Raw genomic sequence first — 18,290 nt, forward strand, 5'->3', positions numbered from 1 at the left:
ACTTTGTAAAGCTACATGTCTCTCTCTTTCTCTCCTCCCCCTTTCTCAAACACATGTGTACCTACTAGAATATCATACACACATGCACTCCACCGCCTCCTGATCGGAATGACAGCCGAACAGGTAAGAACACACTTTTATCCTCCTTTGAATGATTGTTTAAGCACAAATAGGCGATTTTCAGAGTTACTTTTATCCAAAGAAAACTTTTTATAACTATTTATGCCCCTGGAATTTACGAACAAGTGTGTAGATGTAAGCAACGTCATGGGTTAAATGATGAGTTGAACTTAACTTAGAACACAAGGTTTGCTAAATGAATTAATGATAAATCCAGTTCAATCTAAAAACAATTTGAAGTCACAAATGCGAAATCACGTTTATGAAAGTACCATTCTGATTCGGATATGTGCTCCTCGCGAATATGTGATACATCTGATTGATAAGTCAATGTAGATGCATATTGCATTGCATGAGAAGCTACAAAAAGATCTTACTCATTCTTGTAGCATTACAGTGTTGTTTCATGGAACATCTTGGTGTTTACACCAAACACGCTCTTAAACAGAGAGGCTTAAAACCACAAGCCTGTCTGTCTTCATTGTCGAGACTTTGTAAAGATATCATGATATGATAAGCCCAGGCTTCACTGTACCCCTGACCTGGGTACAGTTAAACAAAGGCTATGCTTCGATTCGAGTTTGCAGTTCATTTGTTATGCTATAATAATCTAACATCCCTGTATTAATGTCTACCTAATTAAAGTCACAATGGTCAGATTTTGTTTGAATTGTTTAAGAAGTATAATCAACATCTTTAGTCATTTTGGAGGTTGTAGTTTTGTCGTAGTTGTATAGGGTCAAAGAGGAACAATTATCAAAATTGATTTGAATGAGGCAGACAAAACATTAGAAGACGAGTTTGTAATGTTGCTATTTTTGACCTCCTTCCAGTTTGTGACCTCCTTTGACATCTGCAGACAGAACGGGGGCAACAACCGCTTTTCTGTTTGTTTTACTTTAGCGTCTGTGCCAACAAAGGCGTGAATTAAAAAACATCTGTATTGAACCTTTTTCCCTCTTTTTTTTTGGGAAACTGAATAAAGTTGCTTTGTTGTTGCAATAGTATTTTTAAATGGCTTTGATGGGCTTCCACACTCTATCTGGAAGAAATTAGGAAACGGAAGAAGATTTGTATGTTTCAGTTATATCCAGAGAGGCTCTAAATCCCCCCAAATATCCCCCTGTTTATTGTTTTATCCAGTTATTATACAGACTTCAGTCTTGGGTCTGTATCAGCTTTGAACATCTCAACGCGGCAATTGTTTTCCATCATTCTTTGCAAAAATGCTCAAGCGATGTTAAGCAGCATTAAGGCCTTCCTTGGTTACACAGCAATTTGAAAGCTCTGCCGCATACTCTGGAATAAACTGAGGTCTGAGTTTTGAAACAGCACAATGCTTATTTGTTGATTTGAATCCTTTTATGTCTCCGCGCCGTTCCATGTAACACAAACGCAAACTTGGAACAAAGGATGAACTGATTTGAATTTGGTGGACAAAGGTCAAGGTCGATGTTACCGTTTATTGGTTCTAACTCATTAGTTAGAATTTCAAACACATGTCTTATAGGTGAAAAATGTTGAATGACAGTTTGGACGGACGTGGATGTAAAGTGCAACTTGACATAGGCGGTGACTAAAGTTCAGTGTAGCTTTGGTTTTATTATTTTCTTCAGGCTTTCTGTGGAGAAGTATCCCCGCAGCATAATGCTGCGACACCATGCTTCAGGGTGGAGACGGTGTATTTCTGCTGGTTTGCAGTGTTTTTATTTGTGTGCCATAAGGCCACAAGATCTTGTTCCACTTGGTTTCCCACATGCCTTCTGATATACACTTCCTCAGACGTCATATGACATTTTTTCTGGTGAAGGATCAGTGTCTCCCTTCTCACTCATGGAAACCTGCGGCTCCATCACTGCTGAGCTTCTGAGGCAGAAACTCCAACAGTCAGGGCTTTCCAAATGTTCAAATATTCATCTCCTGATTTGGTATCATCGCTGCGGAGGAGCCTGCAAAGTTCCTTTATCTCTATGGAGCGTTTGTTGCTGAGTGTGCAAAATTGCTTGTCACACATTGAATAAAACACTTAATCGGATTTCCAATGTATGCAATCTTTTAGTCATTTGTAAAGCGATTGTATTGTGAAATCTGCGCTGATTAGTCTGATTATAGGCTGTAGAATGATGCATGTAACAGTTTTAGACAGTTATTTATTTTCTATTTGACTTTGTCATATTTTCTTAATAACTCCATTGTATTGTTAGGCTGAAAATCATACATCATACACTACAAACAAACTAAACAAATCCTTCATAACATAATTGGCTGCGTTTATTGCAGTGCCTTTAGAAGGATTAAACACTTTGGCCGTTTTTAATCTAGCACAAAAACAAATAAATATTATAGCCAAGATGTCCAAATTGTTTGATAATTTATTAGTTAAAGGCGGCCTTTAAAACCTAAGCTCCAGGAAAATGACTTTGAATTGTATTTCTTAGTGGTATGTAACAATGTTAAGCGTTATGTTAATCTACAGGTTCATTATATTTTCCCAGTATCCGAGACCATAGGTTTATGTTTAACAAATATAATTAAATCACATTGTTTTGATACAAACCAAAATGACGATAATGTGTTGCGACTTTAATCACATCATTTTTATTTAGAAAATGAATAATGTGAGATTCATATATTTTTGTCTGTCAAATGTAATGGCACTGTATACTCTATTATTAATGTTACTGGCAACTCATGTTTAGTAGTGCATTTTCTGCAAATTAAACCTATATCGTAATATAGATAATAATATAAAGCGGGCTTCAGAAATGTGATTGCAATGCTACACATTTCTAAAAAACTCTCGGGGCCTATGATCTTGTTTTAAAGCTCTTTATCAGACATTATGTGATTTTCAGGTCCGCATTAATGGGTTTGTGAGCATCAAATGCATTAAAGTAAAACAAAGTGATAAATATCTCATTATTTCTTTGTTAAAATGAATCAAATATCAAGCTGTTTTAGAATTGTCCAGAAGCTTTCTCTGCATACATGTGATCTTTGCTTAGGTTTGCATGAGAGTAAAACTGAAATACAGATTATTAATTCCAAATACAAAAAAGAAAATGCTGAGACACAGAAATGATCATTTCCAAGCTCCGAAGCTTTGCACAAACGTCATTTCAGTGAATTCAGATTCAGACAAATACACCTTTCCATCATCTATCCAGCTATTATTGTATAGAATGTGACTCGACGTTATTTACCTTCATTACCTTTTTTCAAGTTGTTCACATCATTTTGAGATCTCCGTCTTATTTCAAGATGCTTCAAAGGAAAATGCTAACTTTATAAAATAATCTATTTCACCTGTGGACAGATTGACAGCAGGTTCACCTCTGTGTGCTCCGTATTTCATATAAACCGTCGTGCTTTCTCTCAATCTCATTTGAACATTCAAAAATCTCAAACTGTTGAAACATTTCCAACACATTCAGCGTTAGCATGAAACATCGTCGATTTGTAACAAGGTTATCAAGCGGGAGTGACTATCGATTGCTTTTATGTGTTTGACACGGCTAGTGCAAAAAGAGCCAGTTTCATGTTTTCTGATTCACAATGATTCATGCTATTTGGTGGTTTGATTCGTCCCCCATCCATTCAGTAGATTTCTCCCCGCCAGTCGTCACTTCTTTTCTCAGTGACGGAAGACACACAGAGAGACTTCTCGGACAAAAAAAAAAGTCCAGAAGTGCATCTCTCGTTCCCCCTCCTCTGCTCCCGCATGTTTTTTAGGTGAATTTGAGAGAGAACTAGAGAAGCGTCTCCCCCGTGCAAACTCCTCCGCACCCGACTCCCATCCTCTCACATCCTTTCATTCACACGTTTGTCTCATTCGGCTGTTTTCTCAAGGTTATGCGTATACCCAGGAGACCATTAAGTCCATAAGTCCATTAGCAGAGCATGTCAGAATCAAACGGTGTAAAATATGAACTAAAAAGTCATAGACGAAAGAAATAAAGCACTTTAGTTAAGGACACTTTAGTTGGCGTCAAACTTTGCATTATTTCGTCTTTTATGTATTCATTGTATCAAGAGCATCATTTCATCTTTAAGTAAGTGATTCAATTGTGCTGACATGAATTCACACTGGTTTGACAAGTGATCGCCATGTTGGTGAGCATGAACAACTTTTTAAGAGTCTCGGAAATACGCAGTGTTCATTTTCTTTCGGTTCACATTTTAGGAATCTGACTACATTAGTTTAAACTTTAGAGCAGCAGAATCCTCACTACCAGAAAGACTGCACGCTGATTAGCTGCAAGCGTGAGGATATAAATATCATCGTCCTGGTTCTTGAGTCTTATCACAGCAATCTAAAGATGACATCGACACCACCATTTACTTTTGTATTGATAGACGTTTTGGGGAATTTCATAGATCCTTCTGTTTAAAATACTTTCATGAGATATCACCAGGCCATCTGACACTATTTGCTGTCAAACATGAACATCAATGAATGCTGAGGTTTCCGCCTATGAAAAGTACACACTGTATGACTGACCTCAGCATTTACATGATCACACACACACACACACACACACACACACACACACACACACACACACACACACACACACACACACACACACACACACACACACACACACACACACACACACACACACACACACACACACACACACACACACACACACACACACACACGTCGACACTTTGAAACGTTTCTAGGTGGATTATAGAGCAAACTACTATAATAAAGCTTCCTCCATGTTCGGCGCAACTGTGATTTATACCTATCTGTTATATTTGAATTACAGCTAAATTGAACGTGAACACATTTAGGATTTGAACACGTTTGAATGCAATCAGGTCCATCTCACACTCAAAGATGGGCACTGCTTGGGATTGCTGTGTCATTTTTCACAAACACTCACAACTTTAAGGTTTTTTGATGAATTCAATGTTATCACTTGTTGCACATTTGATAAAGCCCATGACTGAATGACAAGTTCAGTATCAACTCAATTAGAGATTGTTCTGGTCGAATTCATGTTCAATAACCATTTTGGAGATATGAACTGTTATCTGAACGATACAGTATGTTTGCCGATGATGCAGTTATTTATATAGATTGCTGCCGTTTCCGATACAATATTCACACCGTTTTTCCAGATTTAGAAAAAGTGTATTTACTTTAAGTGGTTTTCTTGAACATTTTGGGGAGATTCTATTCTGTACATTTATAGTTTATCATATTTATATTATAACACCAGTGATACTTAATTACGTTTTCCTATTAGACATCTCTCCCCTACACTTCAGGGGAAAACTGTACTTTGTACTGCTTTCTTCAATCATTTCCTCTGATAACAGATACTTTACAAAAGTCTGAATTGCTTTAGCATTTAGCTACCCATCAACAACGTATGAAAGGACTTAGTTTCACCAAGGTTACCTGCAAAAATGCAAGTGAAATTCTCCAAATATTCATTCACCTGTGGATGAGTTTTTACTGAGTTTTTACTTTTTTCACAGCAACATCTTTTTAGATTTGCTATTCAAACCTAGTCTGGTCTGTACTCAACAGACATGTGTGTGCGAATGTGTGTGTGTGTGAGTGTAGTGTTGGGGGTGTTATTGAAGTTGCTCGTGTTTGAGGTTCCTTGTGCTTGCGTAGGTGTTTTAAAACCATATATGACAACAAAGGTAGAAAACGGCTTATGGGCACATTAAAGGTGTGTGTGAGTGCGTGTGTGTGAGTGGGAGGGTGAGAAGGTGGGGTTGCAGGGTGTTTAGAGGGTTCCCTGAACCTCATCGTTTGCCGCCGTCTTCCTTCCTGTTTCATTCTCTCTCACTTCCTGTCAGCTGACTCAGCTGGAGAATCTTGATCTGGTAAACATCCACGCTAACACTTCTGCACACACATGTGCACGCACGCACGCACGCACGCACACACACACACACACACACACACACACACACACACACACACACACACACACACACACACACACACACACACACACACACACACACACACACACACACACACACACACACTGCATGTAGCCGAACATTCAGCACTCATGTAGAGGACTGAAAGACGGACATGGATTTTCCGCACATACACACACCTTTATGACACATTATGCAGTCACGAAACCCTACAAAGGTCAACCAAAGTAGTACTTGATACATACAGCCACTATGATACATGTATATCATATATGATGTGAAAGGTATCAAACGTACATTTACTTTAACTGCTGATTGTAACGTTTTTAGGATGAAATGCATTTTGTACAAGTGTTTTAGTACCTCAACATCGGTAAATCTCTTTTTCTTTATTTAAATAATTCATTTGCGCCACAAGTGGGACACTAAAAAAGAACATAGACGATACCACAAAGCACAAAGACTGAGATGAGACGACAGATAAAAAGCAGGTTAAAGACTTTAGAGAGAAAACAAATGAGTGGCATGGTGAGAAAGAAAGAGAGAATAAGAGACGGAGAGAGAGATAAGGACGGGGGAAAGAGACGGAAAGAGAGACAGAGAGATGGAGGAGGGGGGCAGAAAGATAAAGATAGCTGAGAGGAGGGAGATCCGTCAGCGTTTGTTTCCTCAGGATGTGGTTACCACGACGACGACGAATAGGCAGATAGGCAACATCACTACTTTCTAGTCCCCTTTGACACCTGCAAGTGTGTGTGTGTTTCAGTGAGAAACTATTTGTAAATGTGTGTGTGTGTTACATTTTGCTTCTGTGATAGACTATGTGCGTGTGTGAGAGAGAGAGAGAGAGAGAGAGAGAGAGAGAGAGAGATAGGAAGGACTATGTGAGAGGAAGAAAATCTGAAGGGGGAAATAATCACACAGACTCTCGAGACGAAGCAAAGTAAGTTCAGAGTACCATGACGACAATCAGAAGAGCAACCGGGAGCCGAGAACATGAACAACAGTGGAGGAACTTATGTGAAAAGGAAATTAAGCAGCAAAGACTGGTAAAGAACAAACAAGCCTGAAATCCTATACAGTGTTTTTGTCTCTTCATCTCATCTGCCTTCGCTCTTTCTCTTTCTGACTCACTCACTCACTCACTCACTCACTCACTCACTCACTCACTCACTCACTCACTCACTCACTGTCCTGTTTAGATCTGAATGTGATTTCAAGAAAGAGAGAAAGAAAAACCAACAAAACTTCAAGAGGATTCGGTACTTACCGTTACCTTTTAACAAGTCAATAAAAGTATTAACAGGAAATAAAATGGTTTTCAAAAGACAGAAAAGCTTTCTCTTTATCTTTTTGGCGAGTTTTTCTTCTATGATGCAGTCAGAGTGATACGCTGTCACTTGTCTTTTAATCTGTTTATTCTGACAAACTAAATCAAACGGCATAAATCGAGGTAAGCGCGCATGCTCTGCTGGAATACGCATGCTAAAAACGGCTTATCTTAAAAGGCGCCATTACTTTAAACCTTCTGCCTGCATTGCCTGGTAATGTCATGACACAGGACACGAGACGAGTGACAACTGCTAATTAGGTTGGAATTTGATGGGTTACAGAATTTGCAGTATTCGCTCTAATTGTTGTGACATTTTTTATTTTTGTATCAGAGGTTGTCAAAGTTTTAAATGCCAATTTAGGAAGCAAGCATCCAATGAAGGTTGTACAGGAAAAGTGCAGTTGCGAGTTATCTGCCGTAAATGCTAACTAATAGCGTTTACAGTAGTTTTCTACAATTTGTTAATCCTGGTGTTTGTCGCAGTATCTAGGAAGCGTCTTAAATGTGAGCTATTGAATGTGAAAGCACTGAATCCTAAAATATTGAAATTTCATGCATGAATTTCATGCCGACGAGTCACACTATACTTAATTCTGTTTTAAATGTGCTCAATCTTCTGTCCGTTTCCTGTAGGCACTCTAGCTACACGCAGTGATCCATCATGGACGACTCTTCATCCACCCAATCCTTCCCCGACCTCAACCACCATCGCCACCACCCATCCTTTCACCTCACGCTGCCCGGCCATCAAAGCCCCGAAGTGGGATACCCGTCCTCTCAGCCTGCCCTGGACCCTCTGGAGCAGTATGGAAGGGGAGGGGAAGAATCCTCTAATATTTTACTGTCTTCAAACACCTCCTCAGGGGGAAGGAGAGGGAGCAGTGGTGGAGGCTTCCTCAACACAAGTAGTAGCTGCTTGGATGGAGATGCTAACTTGGGAGGGGGGGAAAGCGGGTTAGGCGGAAATTTTTCGGACACTTGGTATGACGTGAAAAAAGAGGAAGTTTGGGAGAACGGGGAGAGTTGTGAAAACACTGCAGATGATTTGTATCAAAAAGCGGATTGTTACAGTAATGATGTTTTTTACACCAGCGAGGAAGGAGCGAGACGTAAACTCAGAGCAAACTGTTATAATCATGTTACATGTGAAGCTAAAGGCGAAGCAGTTTACAACAGAGAAGCTAACGTTAGCCACTTCACAAAACAAACGACTTCCTACAACAGAACTGCAGCGGGGAGCTTCAGTGACAGCAGCGTTGACTGTTCAAGAGTTGGTGATCATTATCTAGGAAGAGAGGAGGATTATGGGTCCAGTTGTGGCTCAGGGGAGGATCAGCTTCAGGGGGCAGAGGGTGAGGGACCCTGGGTGAGTGTCTCTCCGTCGAGTCAGCCCGGGGAAGGCAGGTGGAGCGGAGCAGCAGACCAACACACTTTGAACTCAGCATGCCTGACGCAGGACACTCAGAAACTGGACTCTTTCTCCGAGGCCTTCCTCTCCCAGCGCAAGAGAATATTTCCCATGATCCCCTGTGGAGATTCCTTTTGGGAATATGGAGTAGGGAGAGGAGAAAGCCGCGGATATAAGCCGAGGCACAGCTGTGCTTTTGACTCCTACCTGCCGCCCTGCACCTCTTCCTCACCCGCCCACCCCTCTCCTCCCACATCATCTCACATCATGTCTTCAGTTCTCAGTCCCCCTCCCACGCCTCTGCCTCCTCCTTCCCACTCACCTTCCAAAATGGACTCCCCCGGTGGGTTAGGTGTGTCCGGACATTCGGTGTCTCAGTGGGGGGATTCACTACAGTTTTTCCCTTCGCACCTTCAGTCTCTCCCCTCTATCCACTCCTCTGGGATGATATGGAAGTTTCCAGTGATGTCACACACTTTTACACATACGTCAGGCGACCCCGGCATCACCGAGGGCAACCTGAGACCTTCCCATGGCAATGACTATGGCAACATCCTAGGTAGGACATTGTGTGCACATTTTTGTAAATAAAAGTATGATAGTAGGGATAACATTGGGTTCATCCAGAGCCTGTGATACCAAGGGTTGAGAGGGAAAAATGTATCCTGTTACAATATTAAATACCTGTTAAAAAAAGCAAGCAGTGACCTAATTAAAGTATCACATAATTAAGTAACGCAACCTCATTACCTAAATATCAAATATGCAAAAACTGAAGATATTTTTTCTTGTGTAAGTGTATTCTGTAAGGCAACACAATAATATGACCTTAAAAAAGAGAAACCCAGATATGTTGTTTGAAAAAAGCAATACAGTAAACTTGATTTTGTATCCTAATTTGTAATCCCGTTTAATCGGTTACCCCCCAAGCCTGGTCATAAGTGAAATAGAAAACATACTAAAACATGAATTGATTTAAATGAACTTTATTACCCTCACTTACCAAAAAACACAGGTAAAACCCACATGTATGTTTACGGGACATGTGGGTTTTCGTAGATGAGCTTGTGACATTTCTCGTATGCAAATTACGTTTTCACTTTTCTTATTAACAGACATTTTCTTATTTTCATTTCATGTTAATTCGATAATCACCTTTAAGCCCATAACACTGAATGCGTGCTTTTGAATGTGTATTTTTTTTTACAAGAATTGATTCGAAGCAGATTCTGTTAGTTTCTAAAAGTCTGCACAGAAAACAGTGATGTATTCTGCCACACCCAAAATGATCCAGCAGTTTATCATGCAGCATTGACATCCACTCTTCTTGTCCTCCTCCCCTCTCGTTTTTCCAGCCTCCCACATTCAGTCTCCAGAATCACCGTTCCTCTCCTCCACCTCCCATCCTTCATCCATTCATCCATCCAGAGCCCTCGGTCCCTCCAGTGCTCCAGCCCTCTATTCCGCCTTCCACCTTCCCTCTCTTCCACCTCACCTCACAGACCAACGTTATGAGGCAGCAGAAAAGAAAGCCCCTTACATTGTGACCCAGAAAGTGAAGCGAGAAGAAGCCAATCTTAAACAAGCACAGCTACAGGTACAGTACGCCAAGCAAATTCAAGGAAACAGACATTTTTGGAGAATACGTTTCTTTATTTCTTCTTAACCTGTTTTCCAGGTCTCAGGCTCGAAAATGACATTCCCAGAACAAATTACCATAACTACACTTCTAAAAGGGGAAAATTAATAATCTTTTTTCTCAAAGCAGTGATAAACCTGTGAGTTGGATGTAGAAGAGTCAGAATCAATATAGATTTTTTTTATTTTAAAGTAAATTCAGATTGAACATAGTAAAAAAAATTAAATGATTGTGTCCGTCCAAAAAACCACATTACTTATAGTGAAAACCACCCTTGAATGATGGGCTAGTAGACTAAAAGCTTTAGGAATCCAAACTATAACATAAGTACCCTGTATCAAAGATTGATGCAAAACAAGTGCAATTTGATCTTTTTAGAGAGATTTAGCACAAAAAACCCACTTCTGGGGTCATTTGGGTGGATTTGACCTATCTCTTGGTCGATTGGTCGATTTTGATGATTGACATCTCTTTTTAACCGCTAAAGCCAATATAATCGAGGGGGGGTTCCACATACACACACGTTACCAAATAAGGAGTGAGAGTGACGCGTAAACAAAACCGGAAGCTGCGATAGACTCTGGAGGCTACCATTAGCAGCTAAAATTAATTCTCCGATTTTTGCATAAAAATGGGATTATGGATTATCAATAATTTTTTCAAAGTGACAGACACATTGGATTAACCTATGGATTAACCTTCAGTCGCGTTTTTTCTCGTTTTAATGCCATTGAACACAACTTTTGATCAGAATAACAGAATAACAGCTAAAGGTGAGCATATCTCCGTGTTTTGCTACCTAAAGCTACGTCGGGTGTTGTCTGTATTTGCTTCCTCTGTCGCGAGTTCTGATCGCTTAGTGATGATACTTATATTTCTATAATCTGTGGAATTTCAGGATGTTAGCTAACCTTGTTTGTGCAGATCCAATAAGTATATCGATTGATTTATACCTAGAGTTTTGTGCTAAGTGCGTTAGCATGTTTTCGCTCAGGGCTCATTTAGACCCTTCTTGTGAGACTTGTGTTTTGTTTCGGTTAAAAATGGTTCGTATCATCAGTTAGCTGAGTTTCTTCCCGTTTTTTTTTTAAATATTAAGAAGCCCTGAGACAGTGTCCCGCCAGGGGTCTTTGGGGCTTAACAAGAGCAATAGCAGGTTTGTGTTCATGCATTGACGTTCAGCTTAAGTCAACATTTTAGATAACTGGGTTGCCAAGTTGTGGGGGAACATGGTGGCTTTTTATTCACCCATTTTCAGGTGTAATGGTAACACTGTGATAATGTCTAAGCCAGGTAATACTGTCATAAATGTTGGTCTTTGAACATTTGATGAGCATAAATTAAATGGAAATGTGGTCGATAATCCATTTTTCGGGACTTGATCCAAAAAAAATGTAGGTCGTCTTAATTCTTTAGCTTTTAGAACTTCAGTTGCTTAAGTTTTCTTTCTGGCTTTTGTTTTGACCATGCATTAATCAAAAGAGAACAAGGATAACTCTGAAATGACTTTCCCTTTTGTTCTTACAGCAACAAGTCTCTCCAATCCACACTGGTACTCCATTTCCCAGCGTCCTTCACTTCAGCAGAGGTCAGAGGAGAGGCCGGTACACTCCTCAACCGCTCCTCAATCCAGTGCGTAGAGGAACGGGTCTCTACTCCTCCATCTCATCTCTCAATCACAGAGAGGAGGAAACAGCATGTCCAGATGAGGGAGATGAAAGTGTGTCACTGTAAGTAAAACATTTATTGTATTTAATTTGTATTTCTTTGTAGATTTAGATCAGTTTATTAATGTTTAGATTTTCTTTTTTCGCTTATTTTTCTCCCTCCAGGTATGTCAATGTGGGTCATGATTTCCAGGCAGAGCTTCCTATATGCTTTGTGGATGAGGAAGGGTCAAGGATGTTGTGTCCAGAAGAGGAATCGTCTAGGGAACAGTTGCTCTGGAAACCATGGGATATGCTGGAGGAGAATACAAATGTACAAGACCAAGGTAAGTAGCAAACTGAAATACAGCTTAACAACCCAAACATGTAATAACCAGCTTTGAGCAGGAAATGCCAATCAATTCTCATTCATTTATTCAATGGTCAAAGCTAAGATAATCATATCCTCAATCAATGTTTTTAAATGAGTCCATTTTCTGCTATACTCGATGCTGAAAACGTTTTTTGTTTTGCTCTGTGTGTGTGTGCATGCACAGTGGAGAAGCTGTTGTCCATGTGCAGTTCCAGCTGTGTGCCAGGAGGGGGCAGTAACACAGAGCTGGCCCTGCACTGTCTGCACTTCTGTCAGGGAAACATAATGGTAAGCACTGAGGAAATATAAATACTGTCTTTCTTTCTTAATTCTTCACTAATTATTCCCATCATTTTAATCATGCCTCCATCCTTTGGGTCGTACTTCCATGCATCTTTACTCATCTACTTATTGTCATTTCTTACTATTTTCTTTCTCACTAACTCATTGATGTCCAGTTAACTCTCTTCAGAGCCATTGCATGCCTCATGCTTCTGTTCTCCTCCTCCTCCATCCCTCTCTCCTTCAGGCTGCTCTGGAGATGCTGCTGTTCTCACAGCCCTCGCCTGCAGGAGACTACCACTACTCTGGTAACCTTTGACCTTTGCATCACCCTAAGGCTGCAGTCCAATAAGACAAATAAATACATCCTAGGTCTTACACCAATAAGAGCTGGGATAAGAGGGCAAAGAGAATCCCACTAAGCTTACATAAGGATATCAATGTTTTTATGTTTTATTTTATTTATAATACATGGGAAATGAGTACAGTTACAAACTAACTTCTGTACAATAGAAGTAAGGATTTATGTCCAAAACCATAGTGCTCAATTATGATCAGACTCTTTGGCGCTGACAAATATATATATTTTATTTAACCTGAGTTAACTCCTTCCACTTTACATATTCAACCACAACTGCAGGACAGAAATAGGTGGAGAAATAAAAATAACTCAAATGTGTTTAGTGTTTCATAACAGCAAATAGTTGTCTGCAAGTCAGAATGTGAGTCAGAACATGTTTAACAATTCTCACTGTATGTACAATAGTCGCCTTTGTGGAAACCAAATCCATCCACTTTCACAAACTCTATCCCTCTCCCTCTTTGTTCCACGCATTGAAATCCACCAGGCACCCTTTAAAGCACAGAGTAGACATTGTTCTGCACACTAGTGTTACCTCAGGTTGGTGTGTTTCTGTAGACAGGGTACCGCTAACAGTTTTAGCCCACTGGCAACAGCCTGACAACATTTAGGATGTCTGAACTCCCTGGTACGTCTCTGGACCCCCCCCCCCGGTCCAGCTTTCAACTCCCTGAATGTCTCCAGGCTGTGTGTCTCTCTAAAGCTCACAGAATGAAGTCCAACAAGTAGTAGAATGTAATAATACTTACTTAAGTTCTGTACTGTCCTCTGTTGAATTCCGGAAAATTGATTTTTTTTAATATAATGCATTGCTGCAGATTAAACTTACAACAGCATATATAATAGTTAGAATTAGCGCAACCTTCAAACCAACAGTTTTAAAATGCAACAGCAGTAATAGTAAAAAAAAACATATATAATAGTAAAAGGTAACATCTTCCTGCAAAAAGACACTTTTACTTTACCATAATGTATTTGCTGATAATATGTGGTTTTGAATGCAGGACTTATTAATTGTAGTGTTTAATCATTTTACTCTGTATTGTTGTACTTTTACTGAACTAAAGTATCTAAAAAAACTGCTGCCACCCGTATTTTCTGTCTGCAGGTAGTGATTGTTGGACAGACAGCGAAAAGAGTCTCTTCGGTGCAAGTCTGCGGACTTATGGGAACGATTTTTCACTCATAAGGAAAATGGTACAGTTGTTTTGCATGTACTTATGCTGCATTCTTTTATGGTTACCTTCTCAATGTTTTCCTTTTCTGATGTGTCGTACCCTAAAAGGGTAACTCTGTGCATACCTAGTACACACATCACTTAAAAAGGCTAGTTCTGGTAAACAACACACAGTGATCCATATGGTCAGGAAATACTCAACAAAAGGAGGATCAGTTGATGGTGTGTTTGTGTTGCAGGTGAGGACTAAAACCCTGAGCCAGTGTGTTGAATTGTACTACCTGAGCAAGAAGCTCCAGGACAAGCAGAAGAAGCAGAGAGAGGAGGAGATCCGAGAAGCAGTGATGGAGCAGCAGAAAAATGTAAGAAACACAAAAAGGAATTCTGAATGTAGATCAAATATGTTTGCCTCTTTTCAAATTGACCCTTTTGGTTTGTGTTTTCATAGCTGCCTTTTGCTTTAGTTCTCACTATCTTTTGTTATCCTAGGTCAAACCGTTGTTGACTTTGTTATTTACACATATGATTATATTGAGTTAGTAGATTTAAGGCCTTTTTTTAGGGATATTTGTTGCCCTTTCCCCTGTCATTATTGTAATGTAAACCTTTTGTGCAATGGTAAGTGCCGTTATGATTCCACAGTCCCTCCCCACATCCCAACACTGAAATTCGAGCGTAATTCAATGGTCTACAGATCTATAGATATCACAATGAATTATTTTTGCAATAATCTGGTGAAAATTAGATATTGTAACCATCGAAATTGCCATGACACCCTGTGGGCTCCACTGTCCTGCATTGACCAATAGGACTCATAGAATATAAACAAATAGTGTTGAGTAGGTTGAGTAGCATAGGAAAGTGTGGGGGAAACTTCTGTGTAGCAATGCAGGAGGAGTCACCGACTCAGAAGGAGACACGGGGAGAGCTGGAGCTTTGATGGCAAACACTGACGGTTTATTTGGAGCTTCGGCCGGAGAATTCACAAAACATGTCAAAGAGTCAGAGGTTCTGACTTCACGCTAGAGTTGCCACGCCAATTCTGAAGAACTCTACCCCAGACCCATGTATCTAGCTAGTTCAGAGCGAATAATCAACATTGTGCATAACAAGATAGAATCATGACACCTCTATCAGCTGACGCCAACAGGCAAGGCAAGGCAAGTTTATTTATATAGCACCTTTCAACACAAGGCAATTCAAGGTGGCAGGCAGGAACAGGGAGGCAATACACTGAGAGCACAGCAGCCAAGGTTACAGTGTGTGCTCACTGCTCAGTCAGGACGGCATGAACTGATAAACTGGGTCAAAGTTATGGGCCTTGGAAAATATTTCCCCAACAGAAAGTATTTGGATTCTTGTGCAAACAGTTAAATCAAATAATGTTGTTTGTGGTGTCTAATGCAGCCCAGCCAGTCAATTATAGCACAGTTGCTTAAAATGGGTCCTGTGTTCATAGATAACCCCCGTCCGTCCACCAATGGTAGCACAGTTTGGACCAGAGCAGGCGGTTCCTGCCCCCCCACTGACCAGCTTCTTCCCATGCAAGCTGTGTGGCAAGTAAGTAGAACCAGTTATAATGGATAAACATTCTCATGCAAACACATGGTTTATATTTTCTTGATTTCTTCTTTTCCAACCCGTTTTTCCTCTCTCTCCGCCCAAGAATGTTCTACAAAATAAAGTCCCGTAACGCTCACATGAAGATCCACCGGCAGCCTCAGGAGGATTGGAGCGACCGGCGGCTGCAGCAACAGCTCTTCACCCAGCATCTGGCTCTCAGCCGCCCCACAAACCTCATCTCCACCCTGGGCGGTAATCTGCTCCCCCCCCAGGCTGCAGCGCTGACCTTTTCCTCCTCTGGAAGCAGCAATACAGACACTGTCCCCAACTCTGTAACCAACAGCATCACTCCTAGCAACGGCAGCGTCCTTAATCCTGGCGCCGTGGTGACATACAGAAACATCGCCGCTTCAAACTCTCAGGTTGAAACAAATACAGACTCTAATCAAAGAGAGCCGTCCACCCTCTTACCTTTCCACCAATTATGGGGCTCTTTTGACCCCGACCCCACTGTCTTCTACTGCAACACAGAAGGGAAAGATGGAGGTGGGATGGTGGGGGGGAAAGAGACAGTCAACTGGCATTAAAAGCATGACTGACACTTAGCATTACTGTTTTTAATGCAAACTCAATTTTATATCAAACTTTTTGTCCAGGGATAAGTCCTAAACCCCGAACACTTCCTGTTCCCTCGGCTTTTGGTTAGATGCTGAAATAAGATCTGTGGTTAACACAAGCTGAAGAGATGTTTTTACATTTTGTTCTAGGAACAAAAACACGTCAGTAAACACCCCACTGATAAATGTCTGAAGTATTAATGTGCCTTAAAAACGGCCGTTGCTAACAAGTGTCTGAATGAGACTGCTAAATGTCATCATGCCAAACATTAGTCGCCTTTAGCTTAGCGGTGGTGACCTGGAGTCATGTGACTCTGCTGTAGTTCCGTTATAGCCTAGAGTTAGCCTTTGTCTTCAATAATCATTAATGGAGTTAATCCTGCTGAACAAGATATGAAAGTATCATAAATGTGTGTTTGCCACAGAGAATATTTTCTTCAATAATCCAAAAGCCATTGGAAGAATCCCTTTGACTTTTTGTTGAGGGAACCCTTGTGATGCTAACTTCCAGTTTGCTTACGAAAATATGCCAACTCTCACCCCTCTGCCAGGGACGTTATGTTTTCAGACTGGTTTGTTTGTCAGCAGGGAAACACAAATGGGACTAATATCATTACAAATGGTAAAAGGGTTAAGCTTGGGCCAAAGGAGAACCCATTAGAATTTGGAATCGGATCAAGAGTCGGATAGACACATTACTTTTGTTAACACAGCAAAGTAAAGCATTTGGCCATCAGGATGTTCTGTGCTCTCCAAATGCCCTTCTATTTTCTGTATTTTTTTGTTGTAAATGGTGAATCTAAAATGGTAACATATTTAGATGTTTATTCAGCATTTGAATAATATTTGTAGCCTTGTGGTATTTTTTGATTGAACAAACAATATTAAACTTGTTCTATTGTACATTTTAAAGGTTGTATCTGTTTCTCCATGTTTCCAGTGTTGGTTCCATGCTCACTGTCTTCCCCCCTGAAGCTTCGTATTCGTAACAGAGTGTTATTGATGTTCATCTAATGTTAAGCGTAATGTTCCTTTATTTCTGTAACACAGATATTTGCAGAATTGAGTCGACAGATTGTCCTCACTTTCCATAATTTCCTCGCTCTTGAAATCTGACATTTGTGGTCCTCACAAAGATAGATATACGTACATGAACACACACACGCACAGCCATTTGAAAACACACAGCTTGTTGAAAGGTTTTTCATATAACACCATAATGGGCTAATATTGACCCTGGTAGACCATCTCCTCTCTTACAGCTGTCTGAGCCCAGAATCTACCTGTTGATGGTTAACTACTGTGTGTTTTTGTGACTGTGTGCTGCAGGATGCCAGGAATAGAAGCAGTCAGTGAAAGTAGGACTGCTGAATTCAGATTGGGGTTCATCTAAAATTAGGCATATAAACAAAAATGCATTTAAGCATTATTTGTAAGGACCGAAACAAACAAGGAATATCCAAAATATACCATCTTGTCCAACGTTATTTAGCTAATGCTTATGTATAGAATCTTTAAACTGACTTTCTTCTCTGCTACATTTACCTGTAATGAAACTTCAGTCATACTTGTCTATCCGGTGGCTCCAGTGCATTTCTCCAGGCGGTGTGTCATCTTTCTTTGTTCCCGTATCTCCACGAGTGTTACTGCCACTGTGAGAGTGATAACAATATGTGTGTATGGTATGTAAGTCTGATTGTTAATATGTATATAAAAAGCCACATGTCCTTTATAGGATTATTTTCTTTAAAGTAAAGCCTGAGCAAGCAGGTCCATGTGCATGTCTTCAAACGTTTAATGAATCTGTGTGTGTTTTTATGAGCATTGTGTGTTAACCGTATTTGTGTGTGTTTCT

General features: G+C 40.3%; 1 protein-coding gene across 2 annotated transcripts; it reads left to right on the plus strand.

Moving 5' to 3' along the window:
* The first annotated feature begins 40 nt into the window (after window positions 1-40).
* Window positions 41-17,347, plus strand: LOC117463386 (uncharacterized). 2 transcript variants are annotated; one of them, XM_034105611.1, is made up of 11 exons: window positions 41-123; window positions 8,003-9,336; window positions 10,133-10,374; window positions 11,944-12,146; window positions 12,249-12,409; window positions 12,620-12,723; window positions 12,965-13,025; window positions 14,187-14,275; window positions 14,495-14,617; window positions 15,715-15,815; window positions 15,922-17,347. In XM_034105611.1, exons 2-11 carry the CDS (start codon window positions 8,031-8,033, stop codon window positions 16,403-16,405), a joined length of 2,874 nt encoding a protein of 957 aa, XP_033961502.1. In that variant the 5' UTR covers window positions 41-123; window positions 8,003-8,030; the 3' UTR covers window positions 16,406-17,347. The 2 variants fall into 2 exon arrangements, with proteins under 2 accessions (XP_033961502.1, XP_033961500.1); XM_034105609.1 differs by lacking the exon at window positions 41-123 and adding an exon at window positions 6,944-7,085.
* Window positions 17,348-18,290: the final 943 nt, after the last annotated feature.

The sequence above is a fragment of the Pseudochaenichthys georgianus genome, chromosome 18, assembly GCF_902827115.2.
Source record: "Pseudochaenichthys georgianus chromosome 18, fPseGeo1.2, whole genome shotgun sequence".
Lineage (NCBI taxonomy): Eukaryota > Metazoa > Chordata > Actinopteri > Perciformes > Channichthyidae > Pseudochaenichthys > Pseudochaenichthys georgianus.

Excerpts from the sequence above, each read along its gene's own strand:
- LOC117463386 (XM_034105611.1), top strand. The coding sequence starts at position 8,031 with ATGGACGACTCTTCATCCACCCAATCCTTCCCCGACCTCAACCACCAT. Across the intron at positions 12,724-12,964 it reads TCTGTCAGGGAAACATAATG|GCTGCTCTGGAGATGCTGCT; the intron begins GTAAGCACTGAG and ends TCTCTCCTTCAG. Across the intron at positions 13,026-14,186 it reads AGGAGACTACCACTACTCTG|GTAGTGATTGTTGGACAGAC; the intron begins GTAACCTTTGAC and ends TTCTGTCTGCAG.